Consider the following 15102-nt stretch of genomic DNA (forward strand, 5'->3'; position numbering starts at 1 on the left):
TTATTTCTAATCATATTTTCTAATTATAGGCCTTTTTGAAATTGATATGACGTCAATATCAGTTAATCACATTTTAAATTCTGACGTTGATACTGGTATTAATTATAAAATTTATTGCTACAATTTATGTTCCAGCCAATCAAGTTTTTCTTTTCTTTGTGTTTTTTTTTTTTTGGGGGCCTCCATTCGAGGGGATCCTGGTCCACAGTACGTTCCGTTCATAAATTCCAATTGAAGCGCCTCTTCTCCCCCGCCTTAAATTCGTGTTTTGTTTGGAAACTCACGCAAGAAACCACCAAAAACCTCAAATTTCGTGTCACATAAATAAATAAATTAGTTTCCTAAATTAATAAAGAGGACAAAAGGAAGAAGCTTCATGAGCACCGCACAAGAAAACGGAGTCCGGTCTACCTAGTTCGTGAATTGAACGCGACCAGAGAAGCCGCCTCTCTTTCTCCTTTCGCCTACAAATATGAAATTTCTTTTCGCAATTTCTTGCAACTCCCTCCACCTCCCTCGTGATTCTCTGCATCCCAAGTTTGTTTCGATTTGACACCTCAATAATATATTCCTTGTTTGTGAGGGTAGAGGGAAGTTGAACTTTGAGTATCATTCTGTTAAAACCTCCATTCAGAAAAACAAAAGACACCAAAATCCCAGCTTGCTCTTTCTGTGCAAAACTTGCAGCTTGTTGACATTCTAAGGTGACTTTAACATTGGCCTCAATCTCTTAAAGTTTTCTGCTTTTAAGGCTTAACGATCTGGATTTGTTCCGTAGCTTTCTTCTGATCCATTCGTCCTGGTTTTAGGAAGTTAATTTCATCTCCTTTTCCCTTTTTATATCTCTAAATCGCCCCCGTTTTTCTGGCTGAAACCGCACTTCCAGTAGGATTGATGATTTCTGGCATTCTATTTCTCTGGATTGCGTGCTTTCGCGTTTGTGTCTGATTGAGCCTGGACATGTCTCGGAAAAATTCTCATTTACTTTGTATTATTTGTTGATCACAACGGAATCTTTGGCTCGATGATCTTGCTAGATCAATTGGTGTAGCTCTAATCTTTGTTCGTGTGCCTTGGCCAGGGTCAAGTCCAGGATTGCTGGAACAGATTTCTCCATGGTAAGAATTCTTTATCTCTTCTATTTTGTCGATGATGTGGAATGGTAGCTAAACTGTCGATTTTCAGGATAATGTAGTTAGATTATGATATCAAAATCTGCATCGAAGTGGTTTTGGCTTTTATGTATCTAATCTTTCACTATTGTGATTCTCAGGGCGAAGCACCGGCATTCCTTGTGGACAGTTTGGAGAAGGGACATGCTAATGGTTTTAAATTAGAAAACGAAACTCGTAAAACCGCTACAATCATTGGGGATAAAACGGTATGGCCACACCAAACTCTCTGAATATCATCTTTCAAATTGTTTCTACTCTTTAACAAGATATGTACCCAGAGTATAATTATCTTCCTAAATGAAAAAATGGTCCTCCATTTGTTTGATAGTATGTCATTGGTGGAGCTGATGATGAAACTTCGTACATTGAAGTTCAAATCTTTGACGGTGGTCTTGGAGAATGGTCAGTTTAAGGTTTATTGGCTTCAAAGCTGCTTCTCTCTGGCTCTTATTGCTGATTTTCAATTTTATGTGCAGGGTTAATCCCACTGTGCTCGGAATCAAACCAGTCTCATGTAAAGGCCATTCAGCCGTGCTTCTGAAGGATCGGATATTGATTCTGAAGAAGGGTGCTAAGCCAGATGATTACACTTGGTTTTTGGAGGTTGGTGTTTTTTAGATTAAACCCTCTGATCTATGCCTCTACCACCCTATTGCCATTTGTTTTGCGTCACAGTTAGGCATCCTCATACTAGTCCATGCATAGTTCCCTTCTTGGTGATCTTAAGGGTGCGCTCTCATATATCAATCTCAAAATTCTTACAGAAGAAGAGAATCTAGTTTAATGGGACACTAGCTCTTCTTACCAACAAAAATACCCCTTTGTTTCGTTAAATGTTTGATATTTTTCATTTTCTCAAAATTGGCAGGTAGACACCCCATACGTTAGGCAGCAACAGGAAGTCTCGGGAACCCAGGTTGTTGCGTGGAGTAAGGGTGTGATAGGCAGTGCTGAGAAGCCTATTGTTATCAGTGGTCCTTCTGGAGTTGGCAAAGGAACGTTGATATCAATGCTCATGAAGGAATTCCCTTCTATGTTTGGTTTCTCTGTGAGCCACACTACCCGGGCCCCCAGAAATAAGGAGGAGGACGGGGTGCATTACCATTTTACTGAGAAGAGTGTCATGGAAAAAGAGATAAAGGAGGGAAAGTTTCTTGAGTCTGCTTCCGTTCATGGTAATCTTTATGGGACCAGTGTTGAGGCTGTGGAACTAGTAGCTGATGCAGGGAAAGTAAGTTCCTTTTACTCTCATGTTCTCCATTACATTTATTTGAAGACGAGAATTCAGGCAAAAAAAAGTATTTTTCAAATTGAATTTGATGCGTCTGGATGCCCTTGAGGCTAATCCAAAAAAATCTTTCTGGAGAAGCCTCACTGGAAGGCTTATTTTTGCCTATTTCTGTAAGCAGAGCGTAAAAGTAAATAACATTTAGCCCGAGCTACTCTTAATAATTAACTGATTTTACAGACACAAACTTTTGAAATGCAAAGATGACCTTAAAGGCTTAAACTTAAACTCATGTTCTGCTAATGTAACTGTTCGCTGCCACATGCATCATATGAACACTTTGACTGTTCTGATGTAAAAAGGTAGCACCCTCGTCATATGCATGACTAAATCTCATGTTGCATGTTGTGTGGCCATTGTTACTGACATTGATTAATTGATGATAACTTTGTGAGAGCGCAACTGAATTTCTATCAAATAATATATTGTACTTACCCCTTTCATAATTATTCCTTTTAATCCATATGCCTGGCTAAATACGAGATCCATATCCTACTTGGCAGCAATAGTAAGTAGCAAGTTAGATGTAATGCAGTCCTTTTTTGGTTATTATAGTCATGAATTTTAGTTGTCTGTGAGATGATTTGAGGTGCCATGGTATTGCAAGTTTGCAACATCTTAAGTACTGTCTTAAAGAAAGTTTATTTGATTCTGTTTTAAAAAAATTCAAAATAGTGAAACCATTTTTCCTTTTGAATCAGAGATGCATTCTTGATATTGATGTCCAAGGGGCAAGATCTGTGAGGGCTAGTTCACTTGAAGCCATATTCATTTTTATTTGTCCCCCATCAATGGAAGAGCTTGAAAAACGCCTCCGTGACAGGTGAATAACAATGACCTTTTCTTTGTCTCTCTTTGTAATGCCAAGATTCCCGACAATGTTGATCCAAATCTCCCTCTTGAGCAGAAGGACAGAGACAGAAGAGCAGATCCTGAAGCGGCTGCGAAATGCTAAGGCGGAGATTGAGCAAGGGACATCATCAGGCATATTTGACCATATCTTGTATAACGACAACCTGGAGGAGTGCTATGAGAATCTTAAAGTAAATCTTCATTGCTTATTCGTACGTTTCTCTCCTGCAAGAAATTTTTCTATGCAAGTATTCTGATATAAAATATACATTGGTGTAGAAACTATTGGGACTGGATGCTAATGTCACAACTCAACCTAAGTCAGGTATGAGAAACACCTGAGTTATTATGATCTTGGTTTCACAGTTTTTTAACTGTCATGAGGATCGATAAACGTGTTTAATATATTAATGCAGGACCCAGAGAGATTATTCTACCCGTGGATCACACTTCGTCAAAAATTGATGGCAAAATTATCATAAATTGCCTCTCCTCTGGACTTGAAAAGGAATCAAAGAACTTGTAAGCTTGTGAAAACACTACTTATATATGGGGATCAAGTGTGAAATTCTGTCCTAACTGTGCATTTTGGGTGATCAGGATTGTTTTGCACGTTTCCTCGCTTAAAGGGGGTGCACCTGGACGGACAAGAGGGCTAGATTTTCAGGCCATAGGTTCGTTTTCAGATGGCTTGGTGGGGATGGATAAGCAGAGCTAACAGTTCATGAACTTGGCCACTAATGACTTCGGTTTCTCAATTCATATATAACTTCAGGAATTTGGAGAGGGAGAGGGAACATTAAATTTGATGTTTTCACCTGTGTTTTTTCCTTCTTTGATTGTTATGACATTTGACATGATGCTTGGTGGCACCATTAATATTGGCCTGGGCAGCAGCGATTATATTTTTTGCCGCTTGAATTAGATATGTTCCACCAATTGTCTATGGTCTCTTTGCTTTTTGGAAGGACCTGAACAACTGCAAAAGACTTACGAGTCGGCAGTTTTACCCAGTCAAGTGATTTGTGATGGCAAATTTATCTGATTATGGGGTGTTTTAGCTTTTTTGGAAAGTGCTTTTAAAAAATATTTTTTTTAAATTGAGATAAATTTTTTTATATATTTATTTTGTATACTGTAAAAGTATTTTTAAAATTATAGTTTTGATTCTATTCAAATACTCTCTATATGTCTCCATACTTATTGAAAGCTGATATTTTTATTATTATGACTTGAATATTTTGTTTTGTTATAGTATAGGTATTTTTTTTATTAGAGTAATTCTATTCGAGACACTGTCAGTATTAAATATGGATCTTTTTCTCAACGGAGATTTGAATTTTGATTGTGGGAGGTTAGTTTTTTCTGCTAGACTCAGTTCTTGTTGCATACGACTGCCTAATATTGAAGACGTTAAAGCAGGCTATGTGGGATAGATGTTTGGGTTGTGCGTGGGCGCGCGCTCTTGGCGCCACGTGTGGGTGGTTTAGTTTCAACCGAATCACAATACAAATGGTCCAATATTGCCCAGCGAACAGAAAGCTATATCCTCATGTTTGTACTTCTGCTACTTGTGCTTCCGTCACAGCATTTGTCCTCCAAAGTAGGCTTCAAAGTTTGAGAACTAGAGGGCAAGGACAAGAGAAGGTGGGGGGCATGCGTTGGACCAGGTTAGGTCGGCTCAGGAATCTAAACTTGTCTTCAATGTGGGGCATTGCCCCTTGGGGCTGCAGAAGAGGCATTCCCAATCTTAATGGGTGGGGTGGGGGGGGGGGGGTCGCGATGGCTTAATATAATTAACAAAGAGAAATTATATTTAAATGAGAAAATATTATAAAATTATTATTAAATTATAATTGTAAAGGTTATAAAACTAGCCGCATTTATATAATTGTAAAGGTTATAAAATTTTAGTAAGTTTTTTTAGTAATTTTCGATATATATCATATAATCTAAACTATATAATTTTATGGTCCTAATATAATATACAACAAAAATTATTATATTAATTTTAAAAAATACTGATATTTTACAATCCAGCTGGCATTAAAGTTCTAATATAACATATAAATAATTAAGATAAAAGCTTGTTTTACACACACATATTTAGCCATAACCTAATATCGTATCATCAGAAAGAACATGATGGTCGTGCGGAGCATCTTCTTGGGAGTCGGAATTCAAGAGAGCGTACTGGTTGTGCAACAATGTTGTTCATTTACAGGCAGGATCTCAGAGATAAGCCTATTTCTCACTCGTTAATATTGATACTTCGGTGGTCATTTAACGTTAACTAATCCAAACCTGCGAGTGACCCAACTTGCAAATCACTGTCACATGAGCTGGTCGGCTCAGTGGCCATGAGGTCCGAATAGATCCAACTGCATGTAATTCACTATCTTTTATTCGCTCTTTTTATCAGGTTAAATTTCATCCATTCAGAGTTTGATTCCTTTATCCATACAAGTGGATCAATTCATTATATTTTGACTTTGAATTACTGGTGTTGCTTTATTGAACACAAAGCATCTTGATCTTGCTAAAATTCGGCTTCGTTTGGCTTATTCAGAGATGATTGCGCCCTACTTCGTGATTGTGACGCAAAGTTGTCAAAAGCCGTTCTATTAAAGGGAAAACTATAGTAAAACCTGAGTCATCTGTTTTTTCAATTCATATTGTGAAAATGAAATTCCTAATTTTTGTGGCCACCAAACCAGCATTACGAAGCTGTGAAAATAATGCAGAAGTTTCTCACTCACATGCCATATTCCCTTGCCTAACTTTTGCCCACTAGGGGTCCCCAGTCGCCAAGTTGGTCCTTCTCCACTGTGATTTATGGCAGACGTTGCAGGCTCCACCTTTCACATGCATACGCTCTGCTCCTTTCTGACGCGCACTCGCATTCTTCTCTCATTTGCTAATGACCGGTTCTTGTCACTTTCAATAAATACATTCGCTTTGCGCTCTTTCTGAGCTGGTGAACAAGTTTGCTCAATATCTTCGCAAAATTCTATTGTGACCTTCAACTTGACATAAATTCTAGCGTGGCACGCAAAGCTACATATCTATAATGTTCCTTACAGCTCATTAGCTTCTTTGTACAATCCCACTAGAAAACATGGTATTCTTTTTTTGTTAAGACAAATGTTTTACAAGCCAAGGAATGATTTGCCCGATACATATTATGGGAGTCGATGATGCCGCCATCTCGTCCCTCTCAAACCTTAAAAGATCTCTTCCCGGAAAGTCTCAGACGCCAGAAAATAGTCGCAAGTTCTGTGTACACAATGAACACCACTGGTTTATTTAATTAATGGTGAGGACTCTGCCAGGCCTCATACTGTGGTTGAGCGTTTCAGACTTCTGTGCTGAGAAGTCACCTTCAAGATCAAATCCCTGAACGTGTGAGCAGTGCTTGTTTTTATCGGGAGACGTTGACTTTGAATCAGTAGAAAAGGAATTATTAAGGTCATAAGTAGCAGCATCCTCATTGTTTGTTGTGGATTTCGCAGAAGTTGCATCATTATCGAGCTTCTTTGTGTTCAGGAAACGGCCGCCACATCCTCTGGCCCTTCTCATTGCATGCAAATGTCGAGACTCGTGAAGGTAAGGCTGCACATCAAATTAAATAACAACGATTATGCATCTTATTAACACATCAACAATCTGAATAACACTGCAACGAAAGTCTAGGTTCACCTATTTGCATGTACTTAAATATGCAGAAGGGAAAATAATTACACAACCTCATGTCATTTAATTTGACAAAGTGAGCAATCTTAAGCATATCAGATTTACATGAATGCAACAAACATGCTAATAGCCACCGTCGTTTTAATCTAGGTAGAGTCTGCCTTCTATTTTTAATTTAGTCTACCTAGCCGAAGTTGTTAAGTGATCAGCAAAATACATAAAATTCCTGCTTAGGGAAGCAGATTACCTTCAATATAATGTAGCTAGCAAGAAGGATCTCCGTAATATTCGTAAATAATTGAACCTTGTCTACTAAATAAGCAAAACCTCTAGAATAGCAAGAATGGGCATACGGTCACAAAAAGCATTAAGTTCTTGAAATCTTTTTGGTTTTGGATTATCAAACTATAATGCTAGAAATAAGTGGTTTCTGATTATGCATGTTATATTATAAACATAAAATCAGCATGGAATGAAGCAATAAATGGTTGGCCCAAAAAAGCGATATATGTGTGTGTGTATTACTTTCTATATCTTGTTCTCGGGAGAAATTAAGTAAAATGAGTCACTCATATTACCTTGCTCATTCTGATAGTCCCACACGAAGCCTCAAGTATGAAGAAAAAGGCATAATAAGTAATGCAAAACAGAAATTGGCAACAAGCACAACTTACTGCCATCGTCACCCTCCCAGCCCAGGGCATATTGGATGTGGCTTTTAACTATAAGTGTTTGTTCTCATAGCATTCTTTTTTATGTCGACATTGAGAAAATGTTTGACCAAGTCGTATTCTACATTCAGTTGGGGCAAACGTAACAAAAGGAAATCATATCGGCTATACATTGCCAGAATACCTTCCTTCCTTTAATTAGCTTCTTTTCCAGCTCTGCTTTGGCACGTAATCGCCTACGCCTCAGAATTCCATGGTACTGCTTCGCATTAACGTAAACAGGCTCCTCTGCAATTTCCAGCGGTAAGACCATTTGCGTGGTATGAACTCCTATACCATGAGAATGCACCTAACATAATTCCCAACAAAAATGAAGAGAAGTCAGATTAAAGAACAATCTTTTTTCTGGTATGATCACTAAATAATAGAAAAGCCAGAAAAATCACACAGCCTAAGCTACAAAGTCTACAATAATATTAATATTAACTGTAAAATGATCATCGCTGAGCATTCTAAACAAGGACAAAACCTAGGTGTAATTTTCAAGTATTTGATATTAGTTGTACTAACAAACAAATCATAAGTTGAACTTTTAAATTATTATATGATTGAATCTTTGAAAAACAAGTGTCTCCACGTATAATATGTTCATTGAGGAACCTCAGCCCACGCCCAAAACACAGTGCCATGTGATGGAGGCTAAATGTGTGTTTTCTGGCAGCTGTTCGTTTCCAGCGAGTTCTAGCCAGGTGTAAAGTGAACGGAGTGGTTGTAACAATCGCTTTGCTATGATATATACCAGTTCACGTAAAAACCATTACACCCGGGGGGGTTTACACAAGAAACGGGGTGATGTAGAGAGAAGAGACGAGGAAGGATCAAAAGGGTGGAAAGATGACTAATAAGTCAAAAACTTGCTTAATAATAAATCGAAAGGCCACCCGAAACTAAATTGCTAGAGGCTTCATTAGAATTATGAGACAATTGTTGATAACTTTGAATCACCAAACACACACGCGCACACATATATATTTTGTGCAGAAAAAATCCCCACTATTGTTTTACATGTATTTTGATTTCTGTGTTTTTCTTTCAATAAATTTGACTCCTTCCAGCAACCATTGTACGCCTTGATTTCTGTGCTTTTGTTTTAAAAAGCTTGACTTCTTTTATGCAATGCATGAAGGGGTGGTATTAGTTTCTGCACAATAACTACTTGCCTTCAGGTTTTGGACAAGATCTTTCATATACACGACTAGAATCTTTCCATGACCAGCACACAATAAGCAATCATCATGGCACAGGAAAGAGGGGGGGGGGGCTCATCGCAAGCATCTGAACAACAATAACCAAATAAAAGTGGTGCTTCGTACCAGAGGCTGAGGTCCATAACTTGAGGTCACTCCTGCATAATTGGGACCTGAATATGGGTAAGGGGCACATGCCTGCAAAAATACATCATTTAGATTTCCCAAACATCACACTGTCCCATTTAAGAGATGAGGCTATGGATGTGTATGAATATGATTTAGTATGTTTTTGTGTGTGTGAGCGAGACATAGAGAGAGTTCACCATTGAGGGGCCAACAAGCTCCAACTGTGATGGTTGGGCAAAAACTTCATTTACTGTTGAAGGCACGCTGGGAACAGGAAATTGTGTTTGCTGATGTTCTTCATCAGTCTTGCCATCTGATAATGCAAGAAATATTTCGGCAGAGAATGTATCAGTAATCGATGAAGGATGTATAACATCATAATAATCACCAAAAGAATGTACAACTTCATCATATTTATTCATGCTAACATAAACAACCCGCATGTATTTAGGGGGCCGGTCGCTAGAAGACCCAATTTATGTTGATCATAACCTGAAACTTCACAACTACCTCCATGATTCGTAAGCTATTCTCGTGAACTAGAGTCTAAACCATCCAAATTTCATATGGACGTGTGCTTTGACACAGAGGTAGTTATGAGAATTAAGGATACACTTTTGGAAGAATATAAAACCAAGAAAAAATATCATAACCACCACAGAGTGAAACATTATGTTTACGGGAATCTTACACAATAGAAGGATGATACTCTTAAATAAAACAGTTTTAATAATTACTGATGAATGGCTGTGTTGATTTATGGAACACAACAATGTTAGCTATACCACTTTATTGAATAGTTATACTGTTTCAAGATCATCTTACCGGGATTCAAGATAGACATACGGATTCACTTGTCTTTACTTTTGAGGGCAGAAAAGGAGATAAAAACGTAGTATTATCCTTTTGAGAACAATATTGTCATCTTGAATTGAATTTTGGAACTGCAAATTATACTCAGAAGTTAAAAGAAACCCCCATTGACGTCAAGTTACATCCAAAATTTGGAAAAGGCATGGGTAAAACTAAAAGGAAAGTGTTACTTCTATATTTCGAAAAATGGACAACCTTTTTTGTTTTTAGTATCTCTTCTTCTCACAACACGTTTTAAAGAATATTTCCCGCTAACAATCTTAGAGTTTGTGCAATTAGGAGGGTTTGAAGGAAAAGAAACAGTAGGAGAAACCATAGCCCAAGTTAGAAAGGAAGAAGTGGACAATTGATAACATCATCTACACTAGATACATTCTCAATCGATTTAGTAATACATATTCTTTGATGGTTATTAAGACAAGGAACTTTGGGAGAAATTAAAGGTAAACAACATGCAAAATGATGCAACAAGTATAAGTTTTTGTTAGTTGTTTTAATAGCTATGTATATTAATATTTGTTAGTTGTTTTAATAGCTATGTATATTAATAAAAATTTATGACAGAACAAACGTATGAAATTGAATAATACTTCAAATATCATCACATGCATATGGATAAAATGGATTTAATAATGAGAAATAAAATTTGAAAATTAAAATATAGGCTCACCGGTAGGCTCTAATAGGATCCTATTGTTTGTAAGCGAATATTCCAAAAAAAAAAAGTAGATAAAACTACAAATAAATTTAAAGCAAGGTAATTGGTTCCAAAATAGTTTACACAAAAGGAAAGAAAATACCATTTTAACATGTATGCATCAATTACAAGAATTTCCACTATTAGCATTCCTGTGGCACATATGTCAATGCATCATCTTGTTATCCATAAAATTAACGTTAAAACCATCTTTGAAAGAAGATATTATATGACACAATTGAATGGGTAACACAAAAATGTACAGAGTAATTAAGTCTCATTACGGATCTTAAGCAAACTCTTATGGAGATCATTTTATAAATAATACTGTTGTTTTGCTTTAGTTCTTAGAATACAATCCATACTCAGGATTTTTTATTGTATTTGAAAAAATTTGTTATAGACCTACAGGTCGCCCCTAAGATTTGAAATGGGGGAGAATGAATTAAGTCTTTTCGAAAAAAAGAAATTCTACCCAAACCGACAAATACTTCCTATAAAGGGTGCAATCCAGCGGCCAAAGCGAGAAGTGAAGAGTGTAGCCATCTATGCTATGACGGAATCCCACGTTAGGCAGCTACAAATAATTCTTGTGATATTTAACTGAGTTTTTTTTTCACCGTGACATGTTTATTTTAGGGGGTGACTTCTTTTTTTAGACAAAAGGGGGTGACTTTAATTTCTCATGCTTGCTTCAGTCTGTAATGTACATATATTATGCATAAATTACTGTTCTACTAGCTTGTGAGCACAAATATTTTAATTATGAACAAATAAATCTGGCCAACGCATTGCATATTTAGAAAGCCAGCAGTAACGTGGCATTAATTAAGAAAACTCATTAAACGGCCCCTTTCTTTGTCGGGCCCTCCCTCTTCTCTCAGCAGATTGGCCACAGATTTAGCTTGTGATTTTGGTCCCAACCCAACACGGTAATGAGCAAATGTTGGCACAAATGAACTCACTTTACCTTCCAATACCATGTCCCTCGAGGAGGCTCCATTAGCCAGGCCATGGCACTGAGCTCGAGAACAGGTCGCATACAGCTTATTGCTGCTGATATTTGGTTCTGAATGGTACGCGTCATCCAATTTTGGCAGCATCATTCTTCGTGCTGGCTGATTTATTCAATATAACTTGGATGTCATCTGCCACATGAAAGCATAATATGAATATCAACGGACGCAATAATATAATAAATCCTCATACCCTGTCACTTCTAGTAAAATTTCTATGGACAAATCTGAAGAACAGTGGGATACACGGTCAAAGAATTTAACACCGGATAGAACATCCCACTTCTTGGAGACTGACAGCACAATCAATTCAGATGTCCTGCTCTTTCAGAAGGGATATGAGAAACTTATGGGACCCCAGTAACTCTAATCAATGGAATCAGCAAATAACTACCCGCATGATGGTACCCGTAAAATCAATGGTGGCCCAATTAAGTAGAAGGAAAACAGAAATAAACGTAGAATCAATCCATAGAAACCAAAGTCCAACTGAAAGAAAAAAAGAAGCATATCATTATTAATCTGCCGTCACAGTTTCGAGGCTCGATCACCTGAGCTAATCAAATTACCTGAACTGAACTGAGGGGAGAAAACCCAAAAGATATTAACCGTCGTATAGGAAAGATGCCCAGAGAAGGTAACAACCAGACAAGTGGTAAGCGAAGTTAAGAATATAAGAAGCCGAGGAGATCTTACTGTTGATGAGTCAAATAATGGAGGCACAGAGGAGAGGTTCTTTAGCGCAGAGAACGACCATGGATTCAATATGACGGACAAGGGACACTACTGTACTAGATTCTGTGATAAAACTACAAGTCTAGAATACTACTGAGAGGATAAAACCCAACAGAAAGAAAGATTTTCCTTGGCGGGTAACCCTGAATTGCTGGTTAAAGCCAAAGGACAATGTAAATATGTATTTTGTTAAAGAAAAAAAAATACCGGCCGCTGCAATGTCGCTGCCACCGTGCCACGTTTTCGCTCAAGAACGTTTTACATGTTGGGGATTCGGAGGGTCACTTAATGGACAAAAAGTGTCTTGGGTTTTCCTCCTGAAATAGCGGAAATGCCCTTCAACCTGTACTACATTTTCAGGGCGCCACTTCCTTCCAGCTCTGGTTTCTTTGGAGTTTTGCTGCTTCAGTAGAATTCACCGGAAAATTCAAAAACTATATGTACACAGACATTTAGAAAAACGGCAAATATATATTGACAAAAAATAGAGCTTTATAACAAAATACTTATCTAGTCCTATTTATAAAGCACTTTCAATATATTTTACATAAATTAAAAAAAAACCTTAAAATGCATTAATTATTAATTAAAATATAAGAATTTTTTAATTTTATTCACATTTAATATATACACATTTCAAAAGAAATAACTACCTACACCATAATAAGTGAAGGACAAAATAGTACATTCACGCTAAAAATTTAATAAAATGACTTATAAATAGGACTAAGAATAATCTTCTCTCTCTACCCTATAAATAGAATTAGAGGAGTATTATAAAGACTTTCTACCCTATAAATAGGACTAGAGAAGTATTATAAATTTTTTTTTCCATTTGAGACTTAATATAACTCAAATATAAACGAGTGGATAATACTAAGTAACGAACGATGTTCACAAAAAAGTGAAAATATATAATTCGCGAGACTTGGTGGTATTGCAGAACAAATTAAAACACGTATATAAATAAAATTTGTGTCATTTCAGTCTACTTGCCAACTCAAAATTATAGGGAAGGGGTAAATTGGTCCCAGGGAAAATTGAATGGGGAAATGCGTTACGGCCCGGGCTCAATCATCATTGATGGGAGACAGGGTTAGGGTTAAGGTTAAGGAGATTAGATCCCTAGTTCGCAGAATTGAAGACAAATAAATAGATACTCTAACTGAAGTCTAAAGAGGAAGATGAAATGAAAGTAGTGGCCTGCGTGAATAATTAGGCGCTACCAGCAACAACAGGAAAGTCATTACGGGGGCCCACAACCCAACCACAGCCGCCACGTGGTTGGAAAACTAGGTCCATGGTAAGATGACGTCCTCATAACGCCGTTTACTGATCGAGCTGTCGTGACGGTAGGCGACAAGCACGAATCCCTTGATGGCCATTTCCCTTATTGTTAGCCACGTGTCCTGCTCCTCACCTACTTTTCCATTTACCTGCGCTGTCCCCACGTGGACCGCAATCCTAACTGCCAGCTTGGGCATCCTCTGTATTTGGGCTGGGCCTGTAAAGCCAGCCCGTTGTTCTCCCATCTTTCAGAGGGTTGGTGAAGACCGAAATATCCTATTCAACCTAGCCCATAAACCCCATGTCCATTCCTATGTGGACACTTTTTTTTGCATGAATAATTCTGATATACTTTTATGGACTTTATAAATATAAAAACATCGATTAAAACTACAGGCAAAATATTAATATATGTACTTCAGTAGAGTGTGTCATATAAAGGTTAATATTAAAATTGAAGTATTTGCCAAATTCAATTAAACCTGGAATGGAAATATTGGTGGGGGATAGGATCATATTAAGGCTTCATTATAAAGGGTCTGGCCTGTGATGAGTGACTCTTAACTCTCGAGACCACCGAGGCCTCTTCATGACTTGCGGGCTATTGATCTTCCGAACCCTTGTCTTAACGTGTCATGGTTTTGTCAGTGCTTTCATTTTAATTTATTTCCTGGGCTCTGAACTTGTATTTGTATCGGACTTACTGTGGTGTTGATGAGCCCAAGCAATAATGTAGCACTAATCCTTAATATAGGAAACTCAATTAATTTATTTATAGAGATTAATGAAGTTGCTAAATTAGTGAATCATAGCATGTGTTACCCGATCTTTCTAAAATATTTATACTGATCATTAGGTTGTATATAGGCAAATTAATTTAGAAAATAATAATAAATACATATATATAGTTTAAATAATTTAGTAACTTTCTTACTTTTTTTCTAAATTAACCAAGGGAGAATGATAAAAAAAGAAGTTGGAAATTAATAAATTTTAAATTGGTTTGGTAACAATATTTTATTTAGTGTTGACAATATTGAATTTTCAAATAACAAAAAAATTTTGCTTACATTTTTTATTTCATATTTATAAATTTTTTAGCTTTTTTTGGGGTCATTTTTTGATTAATCATAAAAGGTGGTACTACCTCCGGTCCTAATTATAAGACCCAGTTGACTTATTTGAGGAGATTAAGGAAGTAAGTTAAGTTAGTTATTTGTAATAAATAAGTGTTGTCATTCCTAAAATATCCTTGCTAATTAAGTGTATTGGTTAGAACTATCATTATTAGAAGGACTATCTTAGAAAAAATAAATAAATATAAGAGAAAAAATAGATTGGGGTCTTATAATTAGGACCAAACAAAAAGTCAAACGGGGTCTTATATTAAGGACCGGAGGTAGTATGTGTTAAGAAAGCCCATCAAATAGTTATAACTT

At 36.9% G+C, this 15102-nt stretch overlaps 2 protein-coding genes across 5 annotated transcripts; one reads left to right on the forward strand and one right to left on the reverse strand.

Annotated features, from left to right (window-relative positions):
• The first annotated feature begins 366 nt into the window (after positions 1-366).
• LOC114720112 (guanylate kinase 2-like) lies at positions 367-4364 on the forward strand. Its single transcript, XM_028905725.1, has 11 exons — positions 367-704; positions 1082-1118; positions 1274-1381; positions 1504-1577; positions 1652-1778; positions 2044-2406; positions 3165-3286; positions 3371-3506; positions 3595-3640; positions 3732-3837; positions 3916-4364. The coding sequence occupies exons 2-11, from the start codon at positions 1116-1118 to the stop codon at positions 4031-4033; spliced, it is 1203 nt and encodes a 400-aa protein (XP_028761558.1). The 5' UTR covers positions 367-704; positions 1082-1115; the 3' UTR covers positions 4034-4364.
• A 1937-nt stretch (positions 4365-6301) lies between these two features.
• Positions 6302-12633, reverse strand: LOC114720093 (nuclear transcription factor Y subunit A-7). Of its 4 annotated transcripts, none has more exons than XM_028905703.1 (6): positions 12584-12633; positions 11596-11773; positions 9253-9368; positions 9053-9124; positions 7864-8028; positions 6302-6927 (listed from the first exon to the last, which is right to left on the reverse strand). In XM_028905703.1, the coding sequence occupies exons 2-6, from the start codon at positions 11729-11731 to the stop codon at positions 6622-6624; spliced, it is 795 nt and encodes a 264-aa protein (XP_028761536.1). In that variant the 5' UTR covers positions 11732-11773; positions 12584-12633; the 3' UTR covers positions 6302-6621. The 4 variants fall into 4 exon arrangements, with proteins under 4 accessions (XP_028761536.1, XP_028761533.1, XP_028761532.1 ...); XM_028905700.1 differs by lacking the exon at positions 12584-12633 and adding an exon at positions 12338-12385; XM_028905699.1 differs by lacking the exon at positions 12584-12633 and adding an exon at positions 12211-12330.
• Between the last annotated feature and the right edge of the window lie 2469 nt (positions 12634-15102).

Source organism: Neltuma alba, unplaced genomic scaffold, assembly GCF_004799145.2.
Source record: "Neltuma alba isolate B1F8T4 unplaced genomic scaffold, ASM479914v2 tig00011964_pilon, whole genome shotgun sequence".
Taxonomy (NCBI): domain Eukaryota; kingdom Viridiplantae; phylum Streptophyta; class Magnoliopsida; order Fabales; family Fabaceae; genus Neltuma; species Neltuma alba.